The 24,380-nt window shown below is 37.9% G+C and overlaps 1 protein-coding gene across 2 annotated transcripts in view; it reads left to right on the forward strand.

The window, feature by feature from the left end:
• Positions 1-18,590, forward strand: part of xpnpep2 (X-prolyl aminopeptidase (aminopeptidase P) 2, membrane-bound) — a 30,684-nt gene extending 12,094 nt beyond the window's left edge. For both annotated transcript variants that reach the window (XM_023290599.3, XM_023290600.3), the window contains exons 6-21: positions 2,405-2,491; positions 2,658-2,801; positions 3,835-3,936; positions 6,619-6,700; positions 6,880-7,081; positions 9,700-9,789; positions 10,040-10,149; positions 10,905-10,982; positions 13,423-13,494; positions 13,587-13,647; positions 13,774-13,843; positions 14,015-14,119; positions 15,636-15,695; positions 16,147-16,223; positions 16,330-16,419; positions 18,104-18,590. In XM_023290599.3, coding sequence (XP_023146367.2) covers positions 2,405-2,491; positions 2,658-2,801; positions 3,835-3,936; positions 6,619-6,700; positions 6,880-7,081; positions 9,700-9,789; positions 10,040-10,149; positions 10,905-10,982; positions 13,423-13,494; positions 13,587-13,647; positions 13,774-13,843; positions 14,015-14,119; positions 15,636-15,695; positions 16,147-16,223; positions 16,330-16,419; positions 18,104-18,292 — 1,619 coding nt within the window. In that variant the 3' untranslated portion in view covers positions 18,293-18,590. The remainder of the gene's footprint in view (positions 1-2,404; positions 2,492-2,657; positions 2,802-3,834; positions 3,937-6,618; positions 6,701-6,879; positions 7,082-9,699; positions 9,790-10,039; positions 10,150-10,904; positions 10,983-13,422; positions 13,495-13,586; positions 13,648-13,773; positions 13,844-14,014; positions 14,120-15,635; positions 15,696-16,146; positions 16,224-16,329; positions 16,420-18,103) is intronic.
• Positions 18,591-24,380: the final 5,790 nt, after the last annotated feature.

Below are 24,380 nucleotides of genomic sequence, written 5' to 3' on the forward strand. Positions count from 1 at the left end.
TTCCTGTGGATGTGGAAAAGAATAATATAGTACAGAGTTATTCTGTAAGTACAAAAACATTGATATTGCATAGTTTCTTCCATAAGTGGAGAACAATGAACAGATTCTTCTCCATCCATGAATCCAATAATGAACCCAAATATGCAAAATATCGATAATGCATAATATAAAAAAAAACTTGTTGTAGAGTTGGAGCATGTGCAAAGGAATAACCTAGTAAATTTTGGTGCTGGTCTGAATTGTTTCCTGAAAATATCCCAACACTTATGATAGGATTTGTTCCAGATTCACACATCATAGAAAAGAAGACTATTGATCATAGTGAAAATCTTCTAGTTGTTTCCCCTTCCTATTTGTTCTGGTTGTTAAGTTGTTGCATCTGTTTCTTATTTTCTTATGTTTTGTTAAAACTGTAGAAATTCTGCATTTTTCTAGGGACACACAACATTTCCAGTGCAGCAATGACTGACTGAAAAATGAACAACAATCAGGGTTTTACATTTACAAACATGTTTTAATTCCAAACACAGATGAACCATTGAACCTCTGTGGTCACAAAAGTCTCAATAATCCAAAATGAATAACATGAAAGACAAAATGTGTTGTCAGTGTTCATCTACTGTACCTACAGTGCTTTGAGATAAAAAAATAAAATAAAATAGAAATCTATAGATAAATCACAAATTAAAGAAAAAAGCAACATAAATTATCTTAAGATGTTTGGCCATCAAGTGACAACAGTTTTAAAGGTCCTTGACATTCCTCCAAAAGATATAAGATTCCCTCATTTGATGTTTTGATGATGATGATGATGATGGTGAAGTGCTTGTTAGTATTCCACTGAGTACAATCGTCCACTCTGATATGAGATGCAATTTACAATCCAGACTAGATCCATGCCAACATTTTATTGGTTTCTTCCTTTGCCTATGCTCCACATCTCCACCGAGTTTCAGGAAAATAGACCTTGTAATTTTTACATAATTCTGCTGACAGTCAAACAGTGATAAAAACATAATGTTCTCATTAGGAGTCATAACTGATCCTTATCGTCTGTATGGCCGAAGGCTGACGCAACTTATTCCTCTGTGTCAGTATGCACCTTTGTTGTTGTTATAAACACACCATGGTACTAGAAGAAATGTTTTTTATTGCCTACGTGTCCTCTGAGCCTTAGAGAGGTGATCTGGTGGCTCTAGTTATGCTTTGGGGAGCTTTTTGCTACCAAGGTTTGGGTTCGGTTATCTGCTTAGAGGGAAGAGTCACTGCAAATCAATACAAAGTTGTTTTAAGTGATCATCTTTATCCTATGATTAAACATCGCTTTTCTGATCAAAGAGGTTTCTTCCAGGATGACAATGCCTCCATCCACAGGGCACAATGTGTCGCTGAATGGTCTGATGAGTATGAAAATGATGTCATTATAAGCTATGGCCTTCACAGTCACCACATCTCAACCCAGCTGAACACCTCAGAGTGATTTTGAACTGTTGTGACTCATGCATCTTTTAGAAAAATGGTGTTTCATCCCTGCAGAAGAGACTCGTAGAATCAATGCCAAGGTGCATTGAATCTGTTCTGGTGACATGTGGTGGCCAAATACTTACTAAGAAACTGTATTTTGGCTTTTCCTTTAATTTCTGAGCCATCTGTACATCACCCAGTTGCTGTAGATACTCACTTGAGAGCCAAATGTGAATTACCCTGCTGGGAAAATGGTTTCCAACAAATGCACTGGTTAATCCTGTTTTAGGGACATTTGCTAAAAAATACAGCAACAATTGGTATTTATTGACAAAAATGAAAATATAGAATAGTCCATTTTTAGTTGCAGTGCATTGAGCTCTTATGGATATTGTAGATTCACAACTTTGACAGTGCAGACGTAACTGTAATTACCAAACCCAGAACATATCTCACACTGTACTTACACCACTACATATGGTGCACCATTAGACTGTAACAGTCACTCTGCTTTGTTTTTCTGAAAACAATCTCCAGCAAGAGAGACTGAATACAGGCCAGATAGTCTTTTACTATTTATTAAAGCAATAATGCATGTTCATAATCACTCTAACATGTTGCTTATTGCACTTTTAAACCTTCAAGTGTTGAGTTTAGCTAAAGCGTACTAATGTTTTCTGCATTGTGATAATCATGTTGATAGAAACCTTGATGTGTAATCAGTTTTTTACTGCAGTTTAGTAAAACGAACATACAGTCTAATATTTCAGTCCAGATTTTGTTACATAGAAGTTTGTGCTTATTTAATTTAATATGCATGTTATTGGTTAAAAAAAAAAAAAAATCGAATATTTGCAGTATTGCTTCTCCAACTATTCTGTCACTTTCTCTCAAGTCAGTGATAACTTCACTACCGTCTGTCATGTGTGATGTTCTCCAGTGTCCGTCAGCAGCCTGGCTGAGTGGCTCATCTCTGAGGTTCCATCGGGCGGCGAGATCGGCTTTGATCCCTTCCTCTTCTCGCTCAGTGAGTCTCAGTTCTCTGCCCCTCCTGTCAGTCTAGGTTAACGTCAATAAAGTGCTCGCTCAAGTGGATGGAAAATTATTGATGGAGCCTCTAGACGCCACGCAGACTGTTTACTTGTGATTGATTCAGTTCTGTGTGTGTGATCATCTGCAATTTTCTCCATTAGAAACGCAGGAAGAGTACGCCATCAATCTGGAGTCGAGCAATCGCACCCTCAAGTCCATGCCTGATAACCTGGTCGACAAAGTGTGGAAGAACAGACCGCCCATCCCGCCTGACAGCCTCACACGCCTGTCGGACAGAGTCATACGTGGGTGTCCTTTCATGTGTGTGTATGTTGTATACACACACTGCAGTCTGCTGGTCTATCTGTGTGGTGCCTTTTATCAGTGTGCTGATAAATACCTGCAAATTGGATGGACAGCAGTTCATATTTTTATGGCTGGCTGACAGATCAAATGCTAACTTAGACAGATTGGCGAAGCCTCCGGATGAGGATGTCTTCTGGACACCCATGGGTCTTATTAGTCTTTACGGTCAGAGAATAGACAAATGGAACAAATGGAGAGCATCATAAACCTAATGGTCTGTGTGTGTGTATTTGAATACAATCTGGAAAAAGCATTCTGTACAGGGCAATAACTGAGTCTTTTATGAATGCTGTCTAGTAGATTGGACATGAAAGCTTGTTTTTATACTAGGCTGAATGTCTGAGTGGAGCTCATAAAGTAATGAGAAGTTTACAGATGACAGGAATGACAAAGAAAAGGGCTAAGTTTCTGGAATATCACTGATGTGTGTCTGCACCTAGTTGGAAACATCACATTTACAAAGAGAGCTACTGCACTAATCAATATTTTTATATAAATAATCACTGAATGTGTCAAACAAGGTTGTTCTTAAATTTACTTTATCGACTCTCGCCGTTAAGGAGCAATTAAGTGGTGTTTTGCTTTGCACTCATCCGCATCATTTTCAGTAAATATGCTCTGATGAACCCACAGTATATTACCGGCTCCAAACTGTAGACAAAGTTAAGCAACTGTCTGGTGAACATAGCAGAACAATTAGTGGCCCAATGCTTAATATTATAGAATTTGGTGGGGACCAAAACAGAGCTAAACGGAGAGATAATGTCGGACTTAGATTCATGATAGTGTTGCTCCATAACTCTATAGGTGTGAAAAAAAGCTAACATTTGTTCATTTTATCAAGTTTATGATATATTGATATGTCAGAGTTGGATCTTCCTATTGATCCAAGTTCAATTGGTGAAGATGCACAAAGCTCAGGTGAGAATGAAGTGTTTGTGGACGCAAATAAAATTATGTGTTTGTTTGCAGAAAGGTCCTGGCAGACAAAAGTGGAGCACATACGGAATCAGATGAGGGACAATCCATACGAGCCCACAGCTCTTCTGCTTTCAGCGCTTGATGAAACGGCCTGTAAGTAGCTGATTTACTGAGAAAAGCAGTCGAGGTGAGCATCATATAAATACATTACAAGGCTCTAATGTGAACATAGTCACTGCAGCTCATAGTAGCTCTTCAGCTCCTCAGAAACAGCAATGAGTTTCTCCTCATGGCAACTGATTGAACATTATAAAATACATTTAAATGTACAAAACTGTGTCTCACTGTATGTTACAAAAAGAACATATCAGTTTATTTTAAAATCCAAATGAAATGTAGTTGTTTTTATGCTTTTGTAAACTTACCTGCGAATATCACTTGAAGGTGTTTAAATGCTATTGTGGTCCTCACTCTTTAGAACCACCAACACCACGTTGTCTGTCAGTGACATGCAGCCACAATGTTTATCTACTTGGTCTCTTGTTCTTTAAGGTGTAAAAGCAACACTTTGGCTGCCTGCCAGCTGCTCTCAGTAAAACACAGACAGACCCTCAGGCTGGCTGAGAGAAAACAAAAAGCATTTCTGTTATTTTCTTATAAGAATAAAAAATTATTAACAATGCATTCCACCTCATTTCACCAAATGCCCCACGCCTGATCACTTCATTTGTTACCAATGACCCCAGATTTTACATGTTTACTTAATGCGCAGAATGCACAGAAAAAAAATCTGACAAATATGAGATGGTTAGGTATGAACTTTTTGTAACATTTGTTGAATAAAAGTGGAATGAGCCATTTATAAAAACACATTGATATTTATTTTTGTCTGCAAAAAGTAATTTTTGGAGTATAAAGTTACATGGACTGATGATTCCTAGTTAAGTGAAAAGTCCTCTCTAAGTATAATTATAATTTTTGTGTACAAAAAATCTAGAAATGTGACTCAGCAAATGTGGAAAGTAATAACAATGAAAACAAAACCTGTGGTTTATTTTTTCTTCTTGTTTGCAGGCAGCTTTGTGGCTGCAGGACCCTAAATAGCTGTTTAAGCTTCATGCTGGTTCTGGATATGCACTGATCAGCCCCAACATTAAAACCACTAACAAGTGAAATAAATAACATTGATTATCTCATTACAGTGGCAACTGTATGGTGGGATTATCAGACGGTCAAGCAACAAGCAGCTCTTGAAGCTTATGTGTTGGAAACAAGAATCTAAGTGACTTTGGCAAAGAACAAAATGTGATAACTAGACAGCCGAGTGAGAGCAAAAAGACACGGGACACCTTCAGAGGACTTATGGAATTGATGTGTATGATAAAGACCAAAACAATATCAGAAATGTGGTTTTATTGTGGCCGATCAGCGTATCGAGGAAAACACCACACACAGCAAAGTGTTGTCGTCTGAAGTGTGATATGAAGGATTGTGTTGGATAAAAACAGGAACAGTAACTACCTGCAGACGCCTCTAAAATACTTGATGAAAATATGCATATGATTCATTCTACCTCAATTCACAAAATGCCCCACACCTGACCATCTTCAATTTGACAAATTTCCTTTTTTTAAATGATGTAAAGGGGTTTAAAGTTGTTTTATAAAATGATTCGACGCACTGTGAATTAGAAAACCATGATTTTTCTTTGAGCCCAGTAACAGTGCTGTATAACTCTTACGGTTGGGATCACTTTTGGTGGTTTCAGACCTGCTCAATGTATGTTCAGATATTGGCCATAAATGCAAAAAACATTATTTCATTCATTTGTTTCTCATGAAGTATGCATCTGACTGGCACCATACTGTACATTTTAAAGCTCCTATTGGTGCCAATCACAGGAAAAAAATATTCTACCTCCGAAGGTGACAAATTCAGGTTTTATGGTTGGTGGAATATTGGATAGAAAGAAACATTGACACTTTTTCACCAAATTTACACCATCATATAACTTGTTTTGTATTGTTCTATCAAAGCAGGGTTGTACCACTGAATACCAGATGTACATATCAATGAACTAGAAAAATATCAGGACTCTAGCTACATTATTTCTCAAGTTAGAGCACTTTAAACATTGCTTCACACATATGCATGAAGAAAGCTACACAATTGAGATGACTCCACACCTCTTTAAGAATTTTTAAGTCTAATGTTACTACACCTGTAACCAAAAAATGTACACATATTTTTCTTACTAACATATGCATGCACTGAAAAAAAATTATGAGATGGTCAGACATGAAGTTTTTTAGAGATTTGGTGTGGAATTTGAGGTGGAATGACCCATATAACACGTAGAAGTGAGAAAACATACACAAACACTGGTTTGAATCAAGGGCTGATGGTGTCTTCAGGAGATGACCCTTCACTATAACTTGTATTATCAGTCAATGTAACGTCATAATCCATTATTATCAGAGACTAATTATTCACCTAAATTCATTAAATCTGTAGTAAGCAGGGTTTGAGGGAAGATATTTATCAGACTATGCCTGACCATTAGGTCAGCATCTTGTAAATGAATATTGAATTATTCCGAGGCCTCTTCCTTCAGACTAACACAGGAGGTGTGCTGTTCATCAAACCGATCCTGACACCGACTTCTGATTTCAGAATTAGCGAGTCTGTTTAAGATGACAGGGACACAGAGGAAGTCACGTACATCAGACACAATCAATAGATGCAGACAGCAGCTTTGTGGCCTTAAGTGGATCTCGTAGAAGATGTAAATGAACATGTGAGCTGTTGCTGACTGTCAGGGATGTTGTGTTTCAGGGCTGTTCAATATGCGAGGCAATGACATCCCATACAATCCTTTCTTCTACTCCTACACCCTTCTCACAATGGATGAGATCTGGTAAGTCCATTTTCCATGGCTTGCGTGTAAATGAATTGGATTGCTTTATATTTTTCTTCCTTATGTCTCTGTTCCTTTAACTCCCATCACAAATGTCAGACAGAAACCTATTGTCAGTGCCTTTGTATTATGTACAAGGACATGGAGCATTTCTTGTACTGTTCTGTCGCATCTGTCAGGGTCTTTCTCCACATGAACCGACTGACTGATGAATTGAAAGCGTATCTGAACTCCTCCTGTACCGGGCCGCTGTGCGTGCAGCTAAAAAACTATGAAGATGTCCTCGGCCATCTGAAGACGTATGTGGCCCAGCCTGGAGTTAAAGTGTGGATTGGAACAGAGTACACAAACTATGCACTTTATGAGATCATTACACCTCAGGTATGCATTTTATCTCATTCTAGTTACTGTATGTGACCATTTTGTCCTCTCTTAGTGACAATTTTTTTCATCCTTTACCTTCACTGTACTTAATGAACGCAGCTGTAGAGAGTCAATACCTGTCTGCAGTTGCTTGGATCAATATTTTTTATTAAAGCTGCACTAATCAATTTTTTTAAACGAACAGCAGATGAAATGACTATGTGTATGTGAAAGAGGCATCCCCAGACTGTTGCTCAGCTCAGTTTCCTTTGACCCTTTAGAAAAACACGACACGAAAAACTAAACATTGTCCATGTTCTGATCTAAATTATCCATTGTTCTCTTGTTACACTAAGCAAAAATATAAATGCAGCATACAAATGGTCTTCTTTTTCGACTTAGAAAACAACTGATGAATTCTGAGTTGATGCACTTCCTAATCTGCTTTAAAGGACAATAACCAGATAAACTCGGTCAAATTATCATGCATCACAATGTTTCTTTTCATTGCTATGCGGACGACATACGGATATACCTCCCACTGAGACCTGCTGAAAGCCTAGCATCTGTTTTTAACTGTTATAACGATATAAACTGTTGGATGGCGCAAAGCTTCTTACAATTAAACAACTCAAAATCTGAAATCATACTGTTCAGCCCTCCAAATCCCCACAACAGTGTCACTGCCAACATCCTCGGTCCACTATCCACAAATGTAAAGCCCATTGCCAGAAATCTAGGCGTCCTATTCGATTCTGACCTCAGTTTCACATCCCTCATCAACAAAGTCATCCAATCCTGCTTCCTCCAGATAAGAACTATTGCCAAAATCAAATCAATCCTCCCTCGGTCAGACCTTGAAAAAATCATCCTTGTCCTCATTTTGTCCCGTCAACAAAACAAAAATCCCTCTCCCGCCTCCAACTGGTCCAGAATGCAGCAGCTAGGCTTCTTACTGGTTTTAACAGACAGCATCACATCTCCCCTGTTGTAGCTTCCCTCCACTGGCCCTCTGTCTGTTTTAGAATTGATTTTAAGATTTTGCTAATCACTTTTAAAGCTTGCCAAGGCCTTGCCCCTGGCTTTATTTTAGACATAGGTCCCCTCATGCAGCTTTAGATCATCAGGTGAGTCCCTCCTAGTTGTTCCAAAGTCGAGGCTTAAATCCAAGGGTGACCAGGTCTTCTCCATCAGGGCCCCTCGGCTTTGGAATGACCTGCCTGAGGAGATGAGGCTCGACAAATCACTAGATTCTTTTAAATCACTTCTTAATGCCCACTTTTGTAGACTCGCCTTCCTGCAAAGTTCTCTTTTATTTCTCTTTTATCACTGTGTTCTACCTGTCAAAGCACTTTGTGAATGTTCTTCTGAAAGATGCTATACAAATACAAGTATTGTAATTATTATAATTATTATTATTATAAAGTGACCAGTACACAAACTATCCTTTGACCAGTGACTATAGAAGGCCTTAAAATACAGCTTTATTCAAATGACATGATGCCACAGAAGACAAGAGAAAGATGAGAACAAGCTGTTTGGCTGCTGGATGATGCTACTCGAATGTCCACAACTTAACCATTTGTCATCTGAGAAATCATTTCAAACAGCTGTGGATGGACATATCCAGCAATGTGATCCTGTTCTATGAAATGTCCACCATCTTAACCAAATCCTTCTGCAACAGTAGGACAATTTCCCACAAACCAGCATTATTAACCTCATTTACTGCTGACTCTTTACTGACTTGTGATTTCTGCTTTATGACCACACTCTCATTCAGATCATTAACATTTCCAATGTGATTATACTTGGTTGTTTCATGACGTCCATTCTGTTGTAGAGATGCCGTGTGCTGGAGCAACATTTTTTATTCTCTTTTGTTGAAAAGAATAGATTAAATTTAATTAAACATCACATGCTGCATTTCGCATTTATATTTATTCAGTATAAAACCCAGCTCAACCTCCTCCTTCTCCTTCTCATCTAACAACCCAATTTAGCTCTGTACTCCTAATTTATGCACATTTGACGGATTTAATTCGCTCCAAACCCACCGTATTTTGTTTCATGCAGATATATGACACATTACAGAAAATAAAGACGTTGCAACTATGTCCTTAACCTCATTGTTGTAGCTTTATGTCTGATCTGAATGATTTTTCTTTCAGCAACATTCTTCCTGGTGCATCAGGTGTTTCTAACAAAGAAAAAAAAGCTCAGATAAATTCAGCGAGAAACAGCAGCTGACTGACATGTTAGCTACTAGTTTGTGAACATTGCAAAGCATTTAGAAGCGTAAAAAAGCCGACACGTCTTTTCAGGAGTTGTTGGAGATCCACACATAAAAGCTAAAAGGAGAATTAATATTGCACTTTTATTCTTTGTGGCTGGAATGCTGGTTTAAGTGACAGCTTTATGAGGTGTTAATGTGCCAGACTTCAGAGAGCTGGTTGCAGAGCCAGCGCATCAAGTAAATGAATAACTGCTTATTACCTTGTGAGAGCAATAATCCATGTAGGGTTTGAAAGTAGAGGAGACGAAGAAGACAAAGCCTCTCCAGTAATAGGTATTACAGTATAATATTTTGTTCATATTAATATTTATGGTAATAAAGATATTCTTTTTCCATGTAGGACAAGTTGATGACGAGCTCCTACTCTCCTGTGTTGACAACTAAAGCTGTGAAAGATGACAAAGAGCAGCAAATACTGAGAGATGCTCATGTATGTCAACCACATGTACATGAACACAAACATCTATACACACCACTTCAGAAAAACACACTTTACTGTCCAATTAGCAGGACATTTATTAATGGTTTTCATTGACAGGTTGAACACTTCAGTGAACACGCCTGCATACATTTGTTATCCCATCCAAAGATGTCCAAATATGTCATTTAAACTCTTTGTTGCGTTGCTGTGATTGATCCTGAGACTCTCCTAGTTAGCGTGTCTTTGTGACTCTGTGCAGGTGAGAGATGCAGTCGCCGTCATCCAGCTGCTGATGTGGCTGGAACAGGCTGTTCCAAAGGGGACTGAGACTGAGCTGTCTGCTGCAGAATATGTCAATAAGTGTCGCAGGTGAGAGCACATGCAAGGTGGAGGAGAAGAAACATGCAGTATTTGTGTGCTTCTACTTTTAAATTACAATATATTTACATAGAGTATCTACACCAATTAGGTATAACATTATGACCACCTGCCTAATATTGTGTTGGTCCTCCTTATGTGATCAAAAATGCTCTGAATCATTGGTCCTGGACCAGAGGACCTCTCAGGGTGTCCTATGGGGTCTGGCACCAGGACGTTAGCACAGGATCCTTTGGGTGCTCTGGCTTGTGCAGTGGGGCCTCTGGGAATCAAACTCATTCCACTGCATCCTGTTGATGCTTGATCAGAATGAGGTCTAGGAAGTTTGGAGGTCAAATCAACATCTTGAGCGATTGTTGTGTTCCCCACAATATTCCTGATTGTTTGATGTTTTTGCAATGTGGTGGGGTGCATTTTCCTGTGGGGGTAGACCAGTGACATTCAGGATTTCCATTTGCATGAAGGAGTGTGCTTGTTCTTGGACAAGGTTTATTTGGGTGTCTAAGTCTCATCAACACGGATGCCAGAATCCCAGGTTTTCCAGCAGAACACCACATAGTACCAATATGATCAATGCTATTGACTTCACCTGTCAGTGGTCATAATGTTGTGGCTGATCGGTGGATATATGTAGAATTAACTCAGACATTTTAGATTCTGACAAAAGTTATGTCAGAAAAATGATTAGAATTACAGTTACGGTCAATTCTTAGTTGGTCTAACAGCTAATATGAACATCTTTACAGCCAACAGAAGGACAGCAGAGGGCCGAGCTTTGAAACTATATCTGCAAGTGGACCCAACGCTGCTCTCGCCCATTACAGGTAAAATTAACTCATGTTCTTCATCTTCTTACTGACATTTTTTGGGCGGATGTGGCTACATCCTAGGAATCAAGTATTCAGGTATCCAGGACTTCAGTGTTGATAGCTCATTTATTACAGATATAAACTCAGTCAAGGATATGATATGTTTGCCCTTTGCAACAAAAAATAAAAGACTAGAAAACAAAAAGTTGAAGTAAAAATGTAACTGGAGATTTCATTGTAGATCTGTGTTCCATAAAGAGGTTCAAATCTGAATTCTAAAAGCTTTACATTACACATCTGGGTTTATGATTGTAGGTTGTTTCACAGCAAGGCAGCAGTGTAAGAAAGGTTACATTAATGACTCTGCATCATTGTTATGTTAATGATTTGACGTAGTTTCTGTGGTACCCTGTAGAATAAATCTCTAACAGCAGTTTTATATTGTTACGAGGGAAGTCAGAGAACCCAGGCGCAGGCACAGAATCAGACAAAATGGTTTCAGCAGGAAAAGGAATCTTTATTTAGAACAAACAAAACTAAGGATACAAACTAAGGGGGAACTAGAAAGAGGAGGGATGACTGGGCAGGGAGGACGGGCTAAAACCTGACAAACCAAACGTAATTGAGAAAACAGACAAGACCACAAAAACAGAACTCTAAACTAACTACAGAGGGGAAAACCAAGAAACCCACAGAAGAATAAACTACAACCAATCCAACAAAACTGAATACTCACAACAGGAAAAAACTAGACTGAAGGGGCAGGAAAGCAGACTCGGGGAATCTGGGGCTGGCAGAACACAAGACGGAGTTACAGCAGGCTGAGACAGAACAAGGCAGCATCTTCTTTTCCATTTTACCCTCCGAGCATCTCTCTGGTTCATTGCTAAGACTGAACCTCAACGACATCATACTCTGATACTAATAATGCAGAAATGTTTGCGTTTCTACAACAAGAGTTTCACATTATTTCTCCATATTTTAAGTAATGAGATCCTAAAATAAACTTCTGTGGCACCTCTCATATAATATGTTTAGGTTGTAGGTAAACCGTTTTACAGCACAATGTCCAAACCCTGTATACTGTAGCTTTGACACCATACGATTCACAGCATGAAAGGCTGTTTGCAAATCGAGACAGATCCATGGTTTTGTTTAACATCAGCAAACAGATGAATAAAACAGGTGTCAGTGGAGGATGCTGCTCTGGTGCCAGACTGAAAGTCATACAACAGACCGTCTGACTAAATACTCCTCAGCCTGCTCAAGCATACGAGGCGGACGCATCTGATGTTTGAAATGGATACTGGTCCGTCATTGCCAGCATCTGATTTGCTTTTATTCCTAAAAAGGGGCATAATGACAGTTCGGCTCAATTCTCAGTGGGATTTACCCTGACGTACGGGTAAGTGCAGTGTGAGTAATTACACCAGAAACCACGCTGGCATCGTCCATCAGAAGTCTGGCTGGAGTAGGATCCAAACTGGTGGCTACACTGTAAAGAAAATCTTTTATGTTATTTTGCTGTATTTTTGAAATATAGAAAAATGTCAAGAAAATTACAAAAATAGACAGTAAATTCACAAATCTAATGTAAAATAGTACAAAAATGTAACTTAAAAAAATCTTTTAAAAATATTCTTTGTTTATTTGCAGGACTGTTAAAATATGTGTGTAAATTATCATAATTTCACAAATTCTCACAAGTTAAATCAGTATACTTCTAAAACTAGTGAGAGCAAAAAAGGTATTGATCCTGTAATATTAAAATGTTGAAAAAATGTTTTATCATTATTTTTAATCATTATGTATTATAGGTAATGATATTGTTTTTACACCTGTAAATACCCTTCATTAAACATTACACATGATCTCATGTAAAATTCAGGTAAGAACATGTATTTGAATTATCAAAATTACTGCATTATTCCAATGAGATGGTTATTTTATTGAATTTTTAAAAAATATCTCTTATATTACGGTATTTTTTTCTCTGTTCCTGTTTGTCTGTCTGCGTTTTTGTAGATTTGTTTGTGCTTTTTTTGCGGCTCCAACTGGAATATTTTAATTTACATTTTAATTTTGTTCTTGTTGTTGTTGTAAAGGTGTTCCTGGCTGGAAATCAAACCATCATCTCTCTGCTTGGCATCATTTGTGTCCATATCGTATCACTCAGCTCACTGTATTTTCCAGACTTTTGTTGTTGTCGTCAAATAGAATATATAAAAGTCAGAACAGACCAAAACCAACATAGAACTGATCTTCCTAGCATCCCAAAGAGCTCCTCTGTCATCTGTTAAACTATTAAAATCATATCACACTTGAGTTTTTAACCCACAAAGGCTTCAGAAAACAGTCATCTGTCAGGTGTTTTTTTTATATCTAAAGCTTCACCCTTTACCTACCAGCACAGGTGTGTAGTGTTGTTATTGTTTCCTATTTTTCTGTGCTGCAGCCCTACAGAAGAAACCAACAGGAAGCTGACAGTTGATGAGATGTATCTTGTTGACTCCGGTGGCCAGTATCTGTGAGTAAAAACTCTCTGCTCATACACTCTCCCAGTTTCACTTCATGTTTAGTGTGTTTGAAATGACTCACCCTGTCTCTCGCTGCCATCAGAGACGGGACCACTGACATCACCCGGACTGTTCACTGGGGAACACCCACCGCCATGCAGAAGGTAACTCATTCAATTCAATAAGACATAATTAAATGAGCCAGGAATGTTTGTTTTTTAATAAAACGTTTAATTCACACACTTTATAATGCCGTTTCCCTGTCATTCACCTTGTGTCCTGCTTCAAAGGAGGCCTTCACTCGAGTGCTCATGGGAAACATTGAGCTTTCTCGAACCATTTTTCCCTCAGGGACAAGAGGTATGAATGGAGAACATTCATGCATGTTTAAAGTGAGATTTACAATTTATCGTCCCTGAAATCCTTCCTTGTTTTACCACTAGAGCGCCCTCTTCCTCCACAGCAGTTGTAAGTGGATGCAGCAATGTGTCTGAAGCGAGCTCTTTGTGTGGCCTCTTTGTTTCTCAACAGGTGTGAACATGGAGATGCTGGGTCGCCGGGCGCTGTGGCAGGTGGGTCTGAACTACGGCCACGGCACAGGACACGGAGTTGGAAACTACTTTGGAGTTCATGAATGTACGGCCCTTTTTTATTTTCCATATTCTCTTATGCAGATTCTCGGACTACACAGTCCTAAAACACAAATTAAAAACACATTTAAGTGATCTATGTACTCTAAAACCACCATGAATATGATGCACAAGAGCCTGCTTAAGATTTTACATTAAATAGAATTGGATGACAGCAGGGCTACTGACTGAACTTGAGAAAATTAAGAAGCTGGCAAGCATTTATGACATGTGAGGCAGCCACTTGTGATGTGACTACATCTCTAAAAACCCCAGGACAGTTTAAGAGGATGAGCCGCTGGGTGGCGGCTTGGATCTGAAATGTGAAGCTTTTTTAATCTTAAACAAACATTACACTCCAAGTTGTCCTGTGAGTAAATATTTTCCATGTAAATGCCAATCCTTGACATGCTAGGCTGCAGTAAATATGTATAAATATCTAAGTGAGTAAGCAACAGTCGCTGGTGTTTCCCAGGTGATCATAAAATACTAAGAATATATAAACAAACATATAAAAAACTATCAACGTGGTGGATTTTTAAAGCATTTTAAATGTGGGTGATGGTATTTTGTTCCACAGTTTTGGATCGAAACAGCAAAACCATGATCCTCCTCAGACTCTTACATCATTTAGTCCCTGAAAAGTCCTTAAAAGCAAAATATTTTCAGGTTTGTCAAAAAGAAATTGGAATGTATTAAAAGATTCACATTAATTAAAAGTCTTAAATATTTCTTCTAGATAGTAACACTGGTTATAAAATGTTTCCACTGTGTGATTTTGGCAATACAGTAGGAAATCCTCAGTACAAAATTCATATGAGAGCTATAAATGAAGTTGTGGTTTTGTTTGACTGATCCATTCATCCATTTTCCGGGTCACAGTTATGTTTAACATATAATAATAGGAATAATAATAATAGGAATCAGGGCTATAGTTATGATTGTTGTTTCTGTTACATAATTGTTTACTTTATACAACAATGCAAAACAAAAAGAAAAAAATACTCTTTAGAGGCTAAGTTGATGTTAGTCAATGTTTTGTTTTGTCAGCAGTGCAAAAATGCCAAAATACTGTAAAAAGAGATAAGAAAAGCACATTTCAGAAGGTGGAACCACCAAATGTTTATATGAGTAACTAATAGTTTGACTGGTGAATGACTTCAGTGCAAACTGTTACATGGCATATGTAAGAACTGACCAAAGTATAATTTATTGATAAAAAGGTGAAGAAACTGATGCACTGAGTTAATGGGCCTTATCATACCTGGTGGTTTTTATTGGTATTTGTCATATTCTGGGTGGCATGCGTATGAAACTGCTTTAAAGGTCTTTAAAAGGTCTTAAATTTAACCTTGTATTGGTGTACCGTAAAACTTGACAGTCTATGTTGGTTATAAAATGTATAACAGCATTGTGTCATGTGTCATGACAAAAATGTTTTTAAACTTCTGCTTCCACAGGGTTTCTTTCCTTATTATTTTTGGTATATACCTTAGTCACATAATATTGTCATATTTTCTCAGGGCCGGTTGGCTTCCAGAGCAACAACGTTCCCTTCAGACCCGGCATGTTCACGTCTATCGGTGAGACTATTTGCTTCTTCAAAATAGATCCACATCCAGCACAAACAGCTCCACACGGTGATTATTCTGACCCTCCAAGGTCTCTGCTGTCCTCAGCAGCTGGAAAATTGACAGATTTTTTAAATTTTTTATGCGAGGACTTTGGCTGCAAGTGTAGAGACCAAAAACACCTGCATAGTTTTTTGTGTTGTAAAATGTGTTAAATCTCATAATTTTTTTTTTTTCCTATTTATGACATGATCCGTATAACCAGATAATCCAGACCATGCAGGAATAAAATCAGTCACTTGTCTTGCACCTTATGCCAATTTCTATATACCGTAGTAGAAGGCAGCAATAAAGCAACAACAGTGACTAAGACCTCAAAGGTTTAGAAGAAATCAACCTTCCATTTCATATTCCAAATTTTAGAATGGAGAAAAACACCAAACTGACAGTGTTTCTCTCACAGAACCTGGATATTATAAGGACAATGACTTTGGGATCCGGATTGAAGACATTGTGGTAATTGTACCGGTGAATACAAAGGTAGGAATAAAGCAGTTCTTTACTGAATATTTAAGTCAAGGATGTCAATAATTTTAATGCCTGACAAAAACAATGTAAAGACAATTTCTTCTTTTCTTTTCCACAGTATGGACACAACTACCTGACCTTCGAAACAGTGTCACTGGTTCCATATGACAGAAAGCTGATCGACACGTCGCTCCTCAGCTCAGAGCAGGTCAGAAATAGTATCTGGATGCATAATTGGTTTTCCCATTACAAGAAGTCATTTGATGCTTAAGAGAGATGATCTGACACATTTAAGAAAAGCCAAACACCAAGGTTTAATGTGGCTTTACTTTCCTTAAGCTGTGCGATCAGTTTCCTGTTATACTTTGCGAATACCTTTGGGTATACAAGAGTGTGATATCAGCCAGGTCTTTCTTTTTCCTGCTATGCGACTGCTGGTTTCCTCTTAAAATCCCCCTTTACACTTCGCAGTGACGCTTCTCTGCAGTTCAGAGATCACAACAGTCTTAGAGAAAACAAAACCACGTGTGAAATTCACTTCTGTGTTTGGGTTGTTTCCCTCTGAAGTAAAAGTAACTTAAGTATCACTTTACTGAAATGAGCAAATGAGTCTTCACCAAATACTAACTTTCCAAAAACAAAAACAAAAGTTATTTTGGGTAGATTGAGGTATAGTTTGAGTTTCATTTTTTAATAATAATTTTAAATCTCAGTTTAGTGTGTAGTTGTTTTTTTATCCATGTTAGCGGTGTGGCTCTGTTGATGGTGACAGAGTGAAAATTTATTATGTTTTTGACAAAATACATGCCAAAAGCAATGATTTTCCCAAAGTGTCAGCTATACTTCCTGTTTCAAGGTAACTACATATCAGTATACTAACACACTGAACAAAGACTGTGAACATGGTGAATATTATCAGTGTGCAAGATGCACCAAGACTTTTGGGCATTTCTTTTTCAAGGTCAGAAACTATGATACAACATTTATAAATCACTTGATTTTGCTTTTTTTGATTATAATTAAATTTGATTAATAGGGGCATAAATAATAAGAAAATGCAAGTAAAGTAGCCACTGCTTAGTGTCTTTTAGCAACATAGAGAGTTAGGTTTGTTCTTCTCTTTCATTTTACGATGGACTGTCTAAAGAAGATGGACGTAACCTCAGGGTCAGAAAAATGGCGTCATCGCGGAAGTGACTTAAACCTGCATTCTTTCTAACAGCCAGTAGGGGGCGACTCCTTTGGTTGCAAAACAAAGTCAGACTGCACAGAAGAATCTTACTTATCAATTAATTTGTTACCTCCATATATATTTTTCCACTTAGTTTATGGTCTCACGTACTACTCCCAAGACTCCTTTAGCACAGCATGACGTTCATTGTGTAAATTATCGTCCCCTTTTGAGTAAAATAGTCGACAAAGCAGGACATCTTGTGATTGACAAGTCTTTAACACTGTGAACGAAGGCAGTGAATGAAGATCAAATTCTGAGTTTGAAAACTTCAGAACAGTAGTCAACATGTCAGGGTTGCCACCTTTATCTTTAACACACAGTCTGTGGCTGGCATCAAGGACTTTTTTGCCCCAATCTTCTCACCATGCTTTAATTGTAGAGGCTTCGATGGCAAGAGTAGCTTGTTTTCAGTGGAGCTTGTCTTAAAATGAAAATCCAAGCTCCTCCTGGCTCTCCTGTAGTTCTCACACTGAACATTATACCTCCTATATTCCCTATAGAACACCTACAACACGATCACAGTTGTGTGTTTTCGTGTAGGTTCTTACACTGTTCGTACTAGCAGGAATATTAAACTATATCATGAGGCTTTTACAACATTGTACATCCTCAGGGCATGTTGATGGGTTTTAGTAAGAGTGGTTTTCTCTCTCTGCAGCTTGAGTGGCTGAACAATTACTATAAGACAATCAGGGAGCTGGTGGGTGCTGAACTGGACAAACAGAAACTAAAAGAGGAGAAAGACTGGATGCTCAAACACACAGAGCCTTTCTCCTCGGCGTCCGTCTGCTCCTCCTCGCTGACCGTCGTCGCTCTGGCCATCGCTCTGCTCCACAACCTCGTCTGAGCATCTCCAGCTCCGCTGCACTCACAGCAGACTGGCTCTCCGATGTTACCCCTATGCAGTCTCTACCGAGCAGCTATCCCAGGTTCACAGATGCACTGCAGTTTAGCGTTTTTTTAATTCAAAGATATATTTAATAATTTAATTATATGAATAAAAGTATGACCTTGTGGTGTTCAAAGTTTACAGTGATTTTCTGCGTGATTTTTGATGTTTTCGCTTCGGAGTTGTTAAATTGAACGTGTGTTTGACCAGCTGATATAATTTCTATTTTATTAAAGTAAAACTCTTTGAAACTGAAGTGGGGAGTCATGAATTTGATGATTTTTGAAAAAAAAAATCATAAATTAGATAGATAGATAGATAGATCACTGAATTTCAAAGGAAATAATACAAGTTTTACTCCACTAAACGTATTTGACAACTACAGTTGCTTTGTGGAGTTTTTATAATAAAAGCATATGATCAAATTGCTAACTACTACACCAAAATGGACAGATTCTGTTCACAACATGCAAATGTTCCAATTAAATGGACAACAGGTGCACTTAGAATCACTTTATGCACTCAGGAGGTAAAGATGTCAATTTAAACCAGCAGATCGATAAAATATACTCACCTTTAACTTCAGTTTGAATTTCAGGCTCAGATAGATAAAAATGGAATGAAATGTGAAAAATATCTCAAACAGAGGCAACTTCCACCTTCTTTCAACACCTCTAAGTTGAGGCAATTGCCGATGTTCTTCTTGCCAGCTAGGAGCTAGCGTTAGCTAGAGACTTGGTTGCCAGGCAGAGTTGCTAAGCAACAAGTGGGCAGTTTTCTGCTCCACTGACAGGTTTCAAATAAAAGGCTGTTTGGGCATGCTGTCATATTTAGGCCACTTTTTGTATCTGGACAATTTCCACAAACTTAAATTTCAGGCAGTTATCCAGTAAAGTGGCTCCTCCTCTCATCTGAGTAGAATGACCGAGAATTAGAGGAAACTGAGTTCAGTGGGCTCAACTGAAACCATGGCTGAATAATATCATATAAAAACAAAAAAAAATCATTTAATTGCTAAAACTAAGTAAATAAATCAATAAATCGTATTGCACTTATTTTGACAGATGCTGCAGTTGTAATATGAGTGACAGCTTTAGTGGGAATGATACTTTTCTACTAAACAGAAAAAAAATGACCTCAAGATCTTCATTATTCTGTCAGTCTGTGGTCACAACTGTGTAAAAGCTCATCTATTCATATGACAAACAACTTTTGTCATTTTATGTCACATCATCCAGACGAGATAAAACTTAGAAATGTTTATCATTGTGACGCTGAATTTGTCTTTTCCACTTAAAAACAGATGGACCGATAATTTTTCTTCTCGAAAATTTGCTCTATATATATATTAGTTGACCTACTTTTCGACAGGAACATAAACAAACATCTGTGATCATCTATTTTTAGATATTGCTCGACAAAACGAAACTTAAGCTCTGTGTGTGGAGTACAACTCATCAGAAATTATTAGATCAGCACATCTCTTCCCATAGAGCTGATCTTTTAAAGCAGGGATACAGTGGGTCGATTCATTCAGCATATTTCATTTTGGGGTAGTAATGCTTTCTAGGTGCACAGAGAGACAAAAAGATATGTTTTATTAGGTTTTTGATTAATTTAGGAATACAATTGATTAAAAAACTCTTTGTCCTGAAGTTTCATGTTACATTGTGAAATTTTAGCTTCTGTTCCTCCAACAAAAACTTAGCCTTTCCCTTTCAGACTTCACATTGAAATAATAAACAGTTTGCCAAATTAATAAAAACCTCATTTATATTCCAATGAAAACAACATTCTTCTCAACATAAAGAGATGCAGACAGTTTGGAAAGTGCATGGGGCTGTGATAAAGGCTGATTAACCTCCAGGAAAGTGTTTTTTAAATCATTGTCACTCTTTAATGATTTATCCTTTTTTTTTTTTTTTTTTTTTTTTTTTTTTTTTTACAATAATCAAACAAAGCATGTTGGAAACACATGGACATCTATTTACACTGTGCTTCAAATGATCTCCCCACCAATAAACAAAGGTTTAAAAAAACACTCTCACAATATGATGTAATCCAGTACACCAAAACCACAGATTCCACCATTTGTAATGCTGTTTAACCATATGTTATCAACATGTTTGGTAACAGTTTTCATAATAATAGAGGTGTGTGTTTAACGTGGTGGCAGCAAGTTTGAGATTGTATCATTCTACAGTCCAGTCATTTGTCTTTTCTCCTGTTAAAAGAAAACAATCAGTTTGAAAAGACTTGAAGCATAAAACTCACCTTTGTGTGGAACTGAATCATGTATGACCGAAGACAGTGGAAAATGTTGTTACACCCTTATGCTTTATTAGAAGTGTTTTCAAACAGTATTTTCACTTTTACATGAGAAAAAACTTGGGGGATATGCACCAACTGTTGGTTTTTAAGATGTACGTCTGATTAAAACTGCAGTGTGGTTCTTTAATCTCCCTACCTCCGACATAAACACAAACACTGTTGACGTGTGCTTCACCACTGATTCTTTTTTATTCTTTTTGTAATTCCCCCTCTGAACGTCCAGTTTCTTTTATATCTTGTGTATCAGAAACCTTTCTTGAAGTTTTCTCCATCTATGTGGTGGTTTCCCTCCTTGGATCTATCACCCAATCATTGCTGGTTGTATACTGCGTTGTGAGTCCCTGTGTGGGTTTGCAACCACAGACATCATATTTACAACTGAAACAGAAACAGATGTACCAGCATGGTGTGAACTCTTTGACTGGAATGGACGTTCATTCATATGTAAAAGCTCCATCTTTGCTCCAGAGCTGTGTGCATTCCTGGAGCTTTATTATGTGACCTGCTGAGCTCTGAAGGTTGGAGAGATTCTGGTCACAATATTTTTATCCAACTTGTGGCATGAAAAGCAAATACGTTCCCAAAAATGCTGAACTCACTTCCTTTATGTAGTTAACTTTGCAAAAATGGAACAAATGAGTGGCACAGTCAGCATAGAACTGAAACCCTGTCATGCCAGTGTTAGCTCTTTGCTTCAGATCGATGCCCAGCTGTTTAAGTTATCCTGAAGTCAGCAGAAGTCACACGCTCCACTTCATTTAGTAGATGTTTTGAATTCATCACAGCGGTCTCTTTCTGACGACAATGAAATGACCACATTTGACAAACAAATCATAATTAAACTCCACCCGCATCTTCACATAATTGGACTCATCTTTCAGCAGCTTTGAGCAGCGGCTGGCAGTCCGGAGGCGGCTGGCTGGTTGCCTGGCAACTGCTCCATCAGTGCGTCTTGAAGGTGTGAAGCTCTCCACACCCTGCATCCGCACGTCAAACACGGGTAGCACTGAAAAGCGCATGAAGAAACCTTTTGAAGAGAAACTCGAACAGCTCTCAGAAAAGGCGTTTTCCTTCACATCCATGTTTATGGTTAAAGAAAAAGGGCTCAGAAAAAGAGGAACAACAAGTATGAGATCATCGCTCTCTGTGAACAAACTCTCTTCTACTTTTGGTATGTTGGTGCAGTTAAACATTCACATAAAGCCATAAATGATGTTCTATAGTCACCAGTGTCCTCCTGGCAACAATGCAAAGCCATTCATTTTTACTCAAAGGGAACCTGGAGATTGTTCTTGTAAATAGTCATTGTTTCTCACCAAAATGCATTCCATAAAAAATAACAATAATAAATTAACTTCATTAAAAAAAATCCTGTTTTTTACATCTATGCCACCTAGCTAGCAGTCTTCTTGTCTGCTTGTGAACATCACAAACTGCCTATAAAAAAACAAATATCTTTAAATACTGTACATTTTCTGTCACCGTGTTCTTTTAATTTACTATGTTTTATACTCAACTGGACCTTTTAATAAACAGCATTCATCTGACAGCTACATTTTATAGTTACTTTGCAGATAAGGATTGAACATTTAAATAGACATAATAATCAGTTTAAAGACTCTGATAAACTTATAAATTGAATCTAAATAAACAATGCATAAACTAATATAAATCAGCTGAAGTTTAAACAACCTTAAACACACAGTATGTAATTTCTGCTGCCAGGAGTCCACCAATCAAAAACACAGAGTTTGATGATGTCATGAAGAAGCGTGGGATCATGGGAGTTGTTGTTTTCAACTGTATTGACAATGAAAATCTATCTGGAGTGACTCAGGCAGAAATCATGTCCAGGGTCAAGATAATGTACTAAAGCTGAGGACAAGTTATCAGTCTATTCACATTATTTCACTTCATTCTCATGAAAAAGCCACAAAGGTTAAATGCAAACAAACTAGAAATACAGCTGCTGTAGCGTCATGTTATGTTGCGAATTAAGTAATTGGCGAGCCCAGGTCTGCTATCTCTGAGCAATAAAAACAATAAAATTAAATAAACAGCAGTAATGTCCAGTATTTGCTGTATTTCCCTGGTAGCCAACTCAATAAAATATGTTAATAACACTAATCTAAAGTTGTTTTTAGACCTGTCAAGGTAGGAATATTACATGTTATACCTTTAATACATCAAATATAATGGAATTATGATAGTATGTTTCCTCATCTAGTTGTATTTTATTATTCTCAAAAGGTCGATTGTGCATGGTGAGTACTGATTCAAAGGCTTTATTTTCAAATGCAGCAGTAACTTTTATATTAGAAGTGCTATGAAATTCTTGGTTGTCTATGTTTCTACCTGGTGCCAAGATTGACCTACTTACAGAATACGTTCATTCAGACACACTCATCACTCCCATCTGACTAAGATGAGAAATATGAATATACAACAACAGTGGTAAAGGGCATAGAAAGAAAAAAACGCATAATAAGGCATGTGCAATACTTATGGTGCTGAAAAAGTTAAGATCTGCTCATTCAGACTGAATGTACACGGAACGGTACAAGAAGGACACGTGTAGAGGAAACTGTAAAAAAAACAAAACGCAATTGACACGTGAAGTGTCAAGATTTGGAAAATAATACTTCTCCTTTAACTTCAGTTACATTATGAATGCAGGACTTTTATTTTGACATTTTTACACTGTGGTAATCACCTGCCTTAAGCTTTCTTCCTCCACTGCTTCCTAGTTTTCAGGCTTCCTCTCAGCTGTTGCTTTTTGTTTTCGTCCCTTTAAAATCTTCAGAAGGATCCGTTTGTTGCCAGCCTTGAGTCGAGTGACAGGAAACTAAAATAGGGCATCTTCTCATCATGTGGTTTGCCCCTTACCAAAATAAGAAGCCAAACCTGACTTACATTGTACTTCCCTCTCTGCATTTAGCACCAGTGTTGGCCTTGTCCCGCAGCCTGAGTGTACATTCTAAAGCACGCACATTTCTGAGTCACTCGAGCTGTTTTCGCCCTAATTGTCAGTTTTTGGGATGTTTTTACTGGGTCAGCCTGTGTCTGGCTTTGCAGCTCATTTGTCTCAGAAACCACTTTCTGTATAAATGTCTCCAGCTGGATGAGTTGGAGTTTTGATTTGACCTCCTGCAGCTGCGGCAGGCGTTTTAACATATGTCATCTTTAGACGTCTTTCACTTCCACACTTCAGCGGCCGTTACAAATATGTCCTCACTGTAAATGCAGCTACAACAACAAGCACCTGAAAAATCAAGAACTGTCGTTTGTCGTCGTGAACACACAGAGCTCTCTGACAACACAGATGTTCAGCAACATGATAGAGGTGTTTCCTGGCAGCAAATCCACGTCAACGTTCTATCAAAGTTAGAAAGCTGTGTAGTAATGAAGTGTTGCGTCCTCGCCCTCCATTACAGCTCCAGCAAGAGATGAGAAGCTTTTGAAACAACTGATGATCCTCCAGATATTTTATCAGAAAAAACAAGTTGAATTTAAGCAATTAGAGGCTGATTGTGTTAAACAGGATTCACTCTTGATTGAATATTTGTTGGGCAAAGCTGAACTTTAAGAGCAGTTTTTGTGTGTAAGTTCAGTTTTAGGCACGCAATGGTCGCACGCAACTATGAGCAATACATGTAACTCTCTCTGTCGTCCTGAGCACCAAAAACAGGGTTTGTCTTTTCAGTTTCAGCGTGGC

This window comes from Amphiprion ocellaris, chromosome 13, assembly GCF_022539595.1.
Source record: "Amphiprion ocellaris isolate individual 3 ecotype Okinawa chromosome 13, ASM2253959v1, whole genome shotgun sequence".
Taxonomy (NCBI): Eukaryota; Metazoa; Chordata; class Actinopteri; family Pomacentridae; genus Amphiprion; species Amphiprion ocellaris.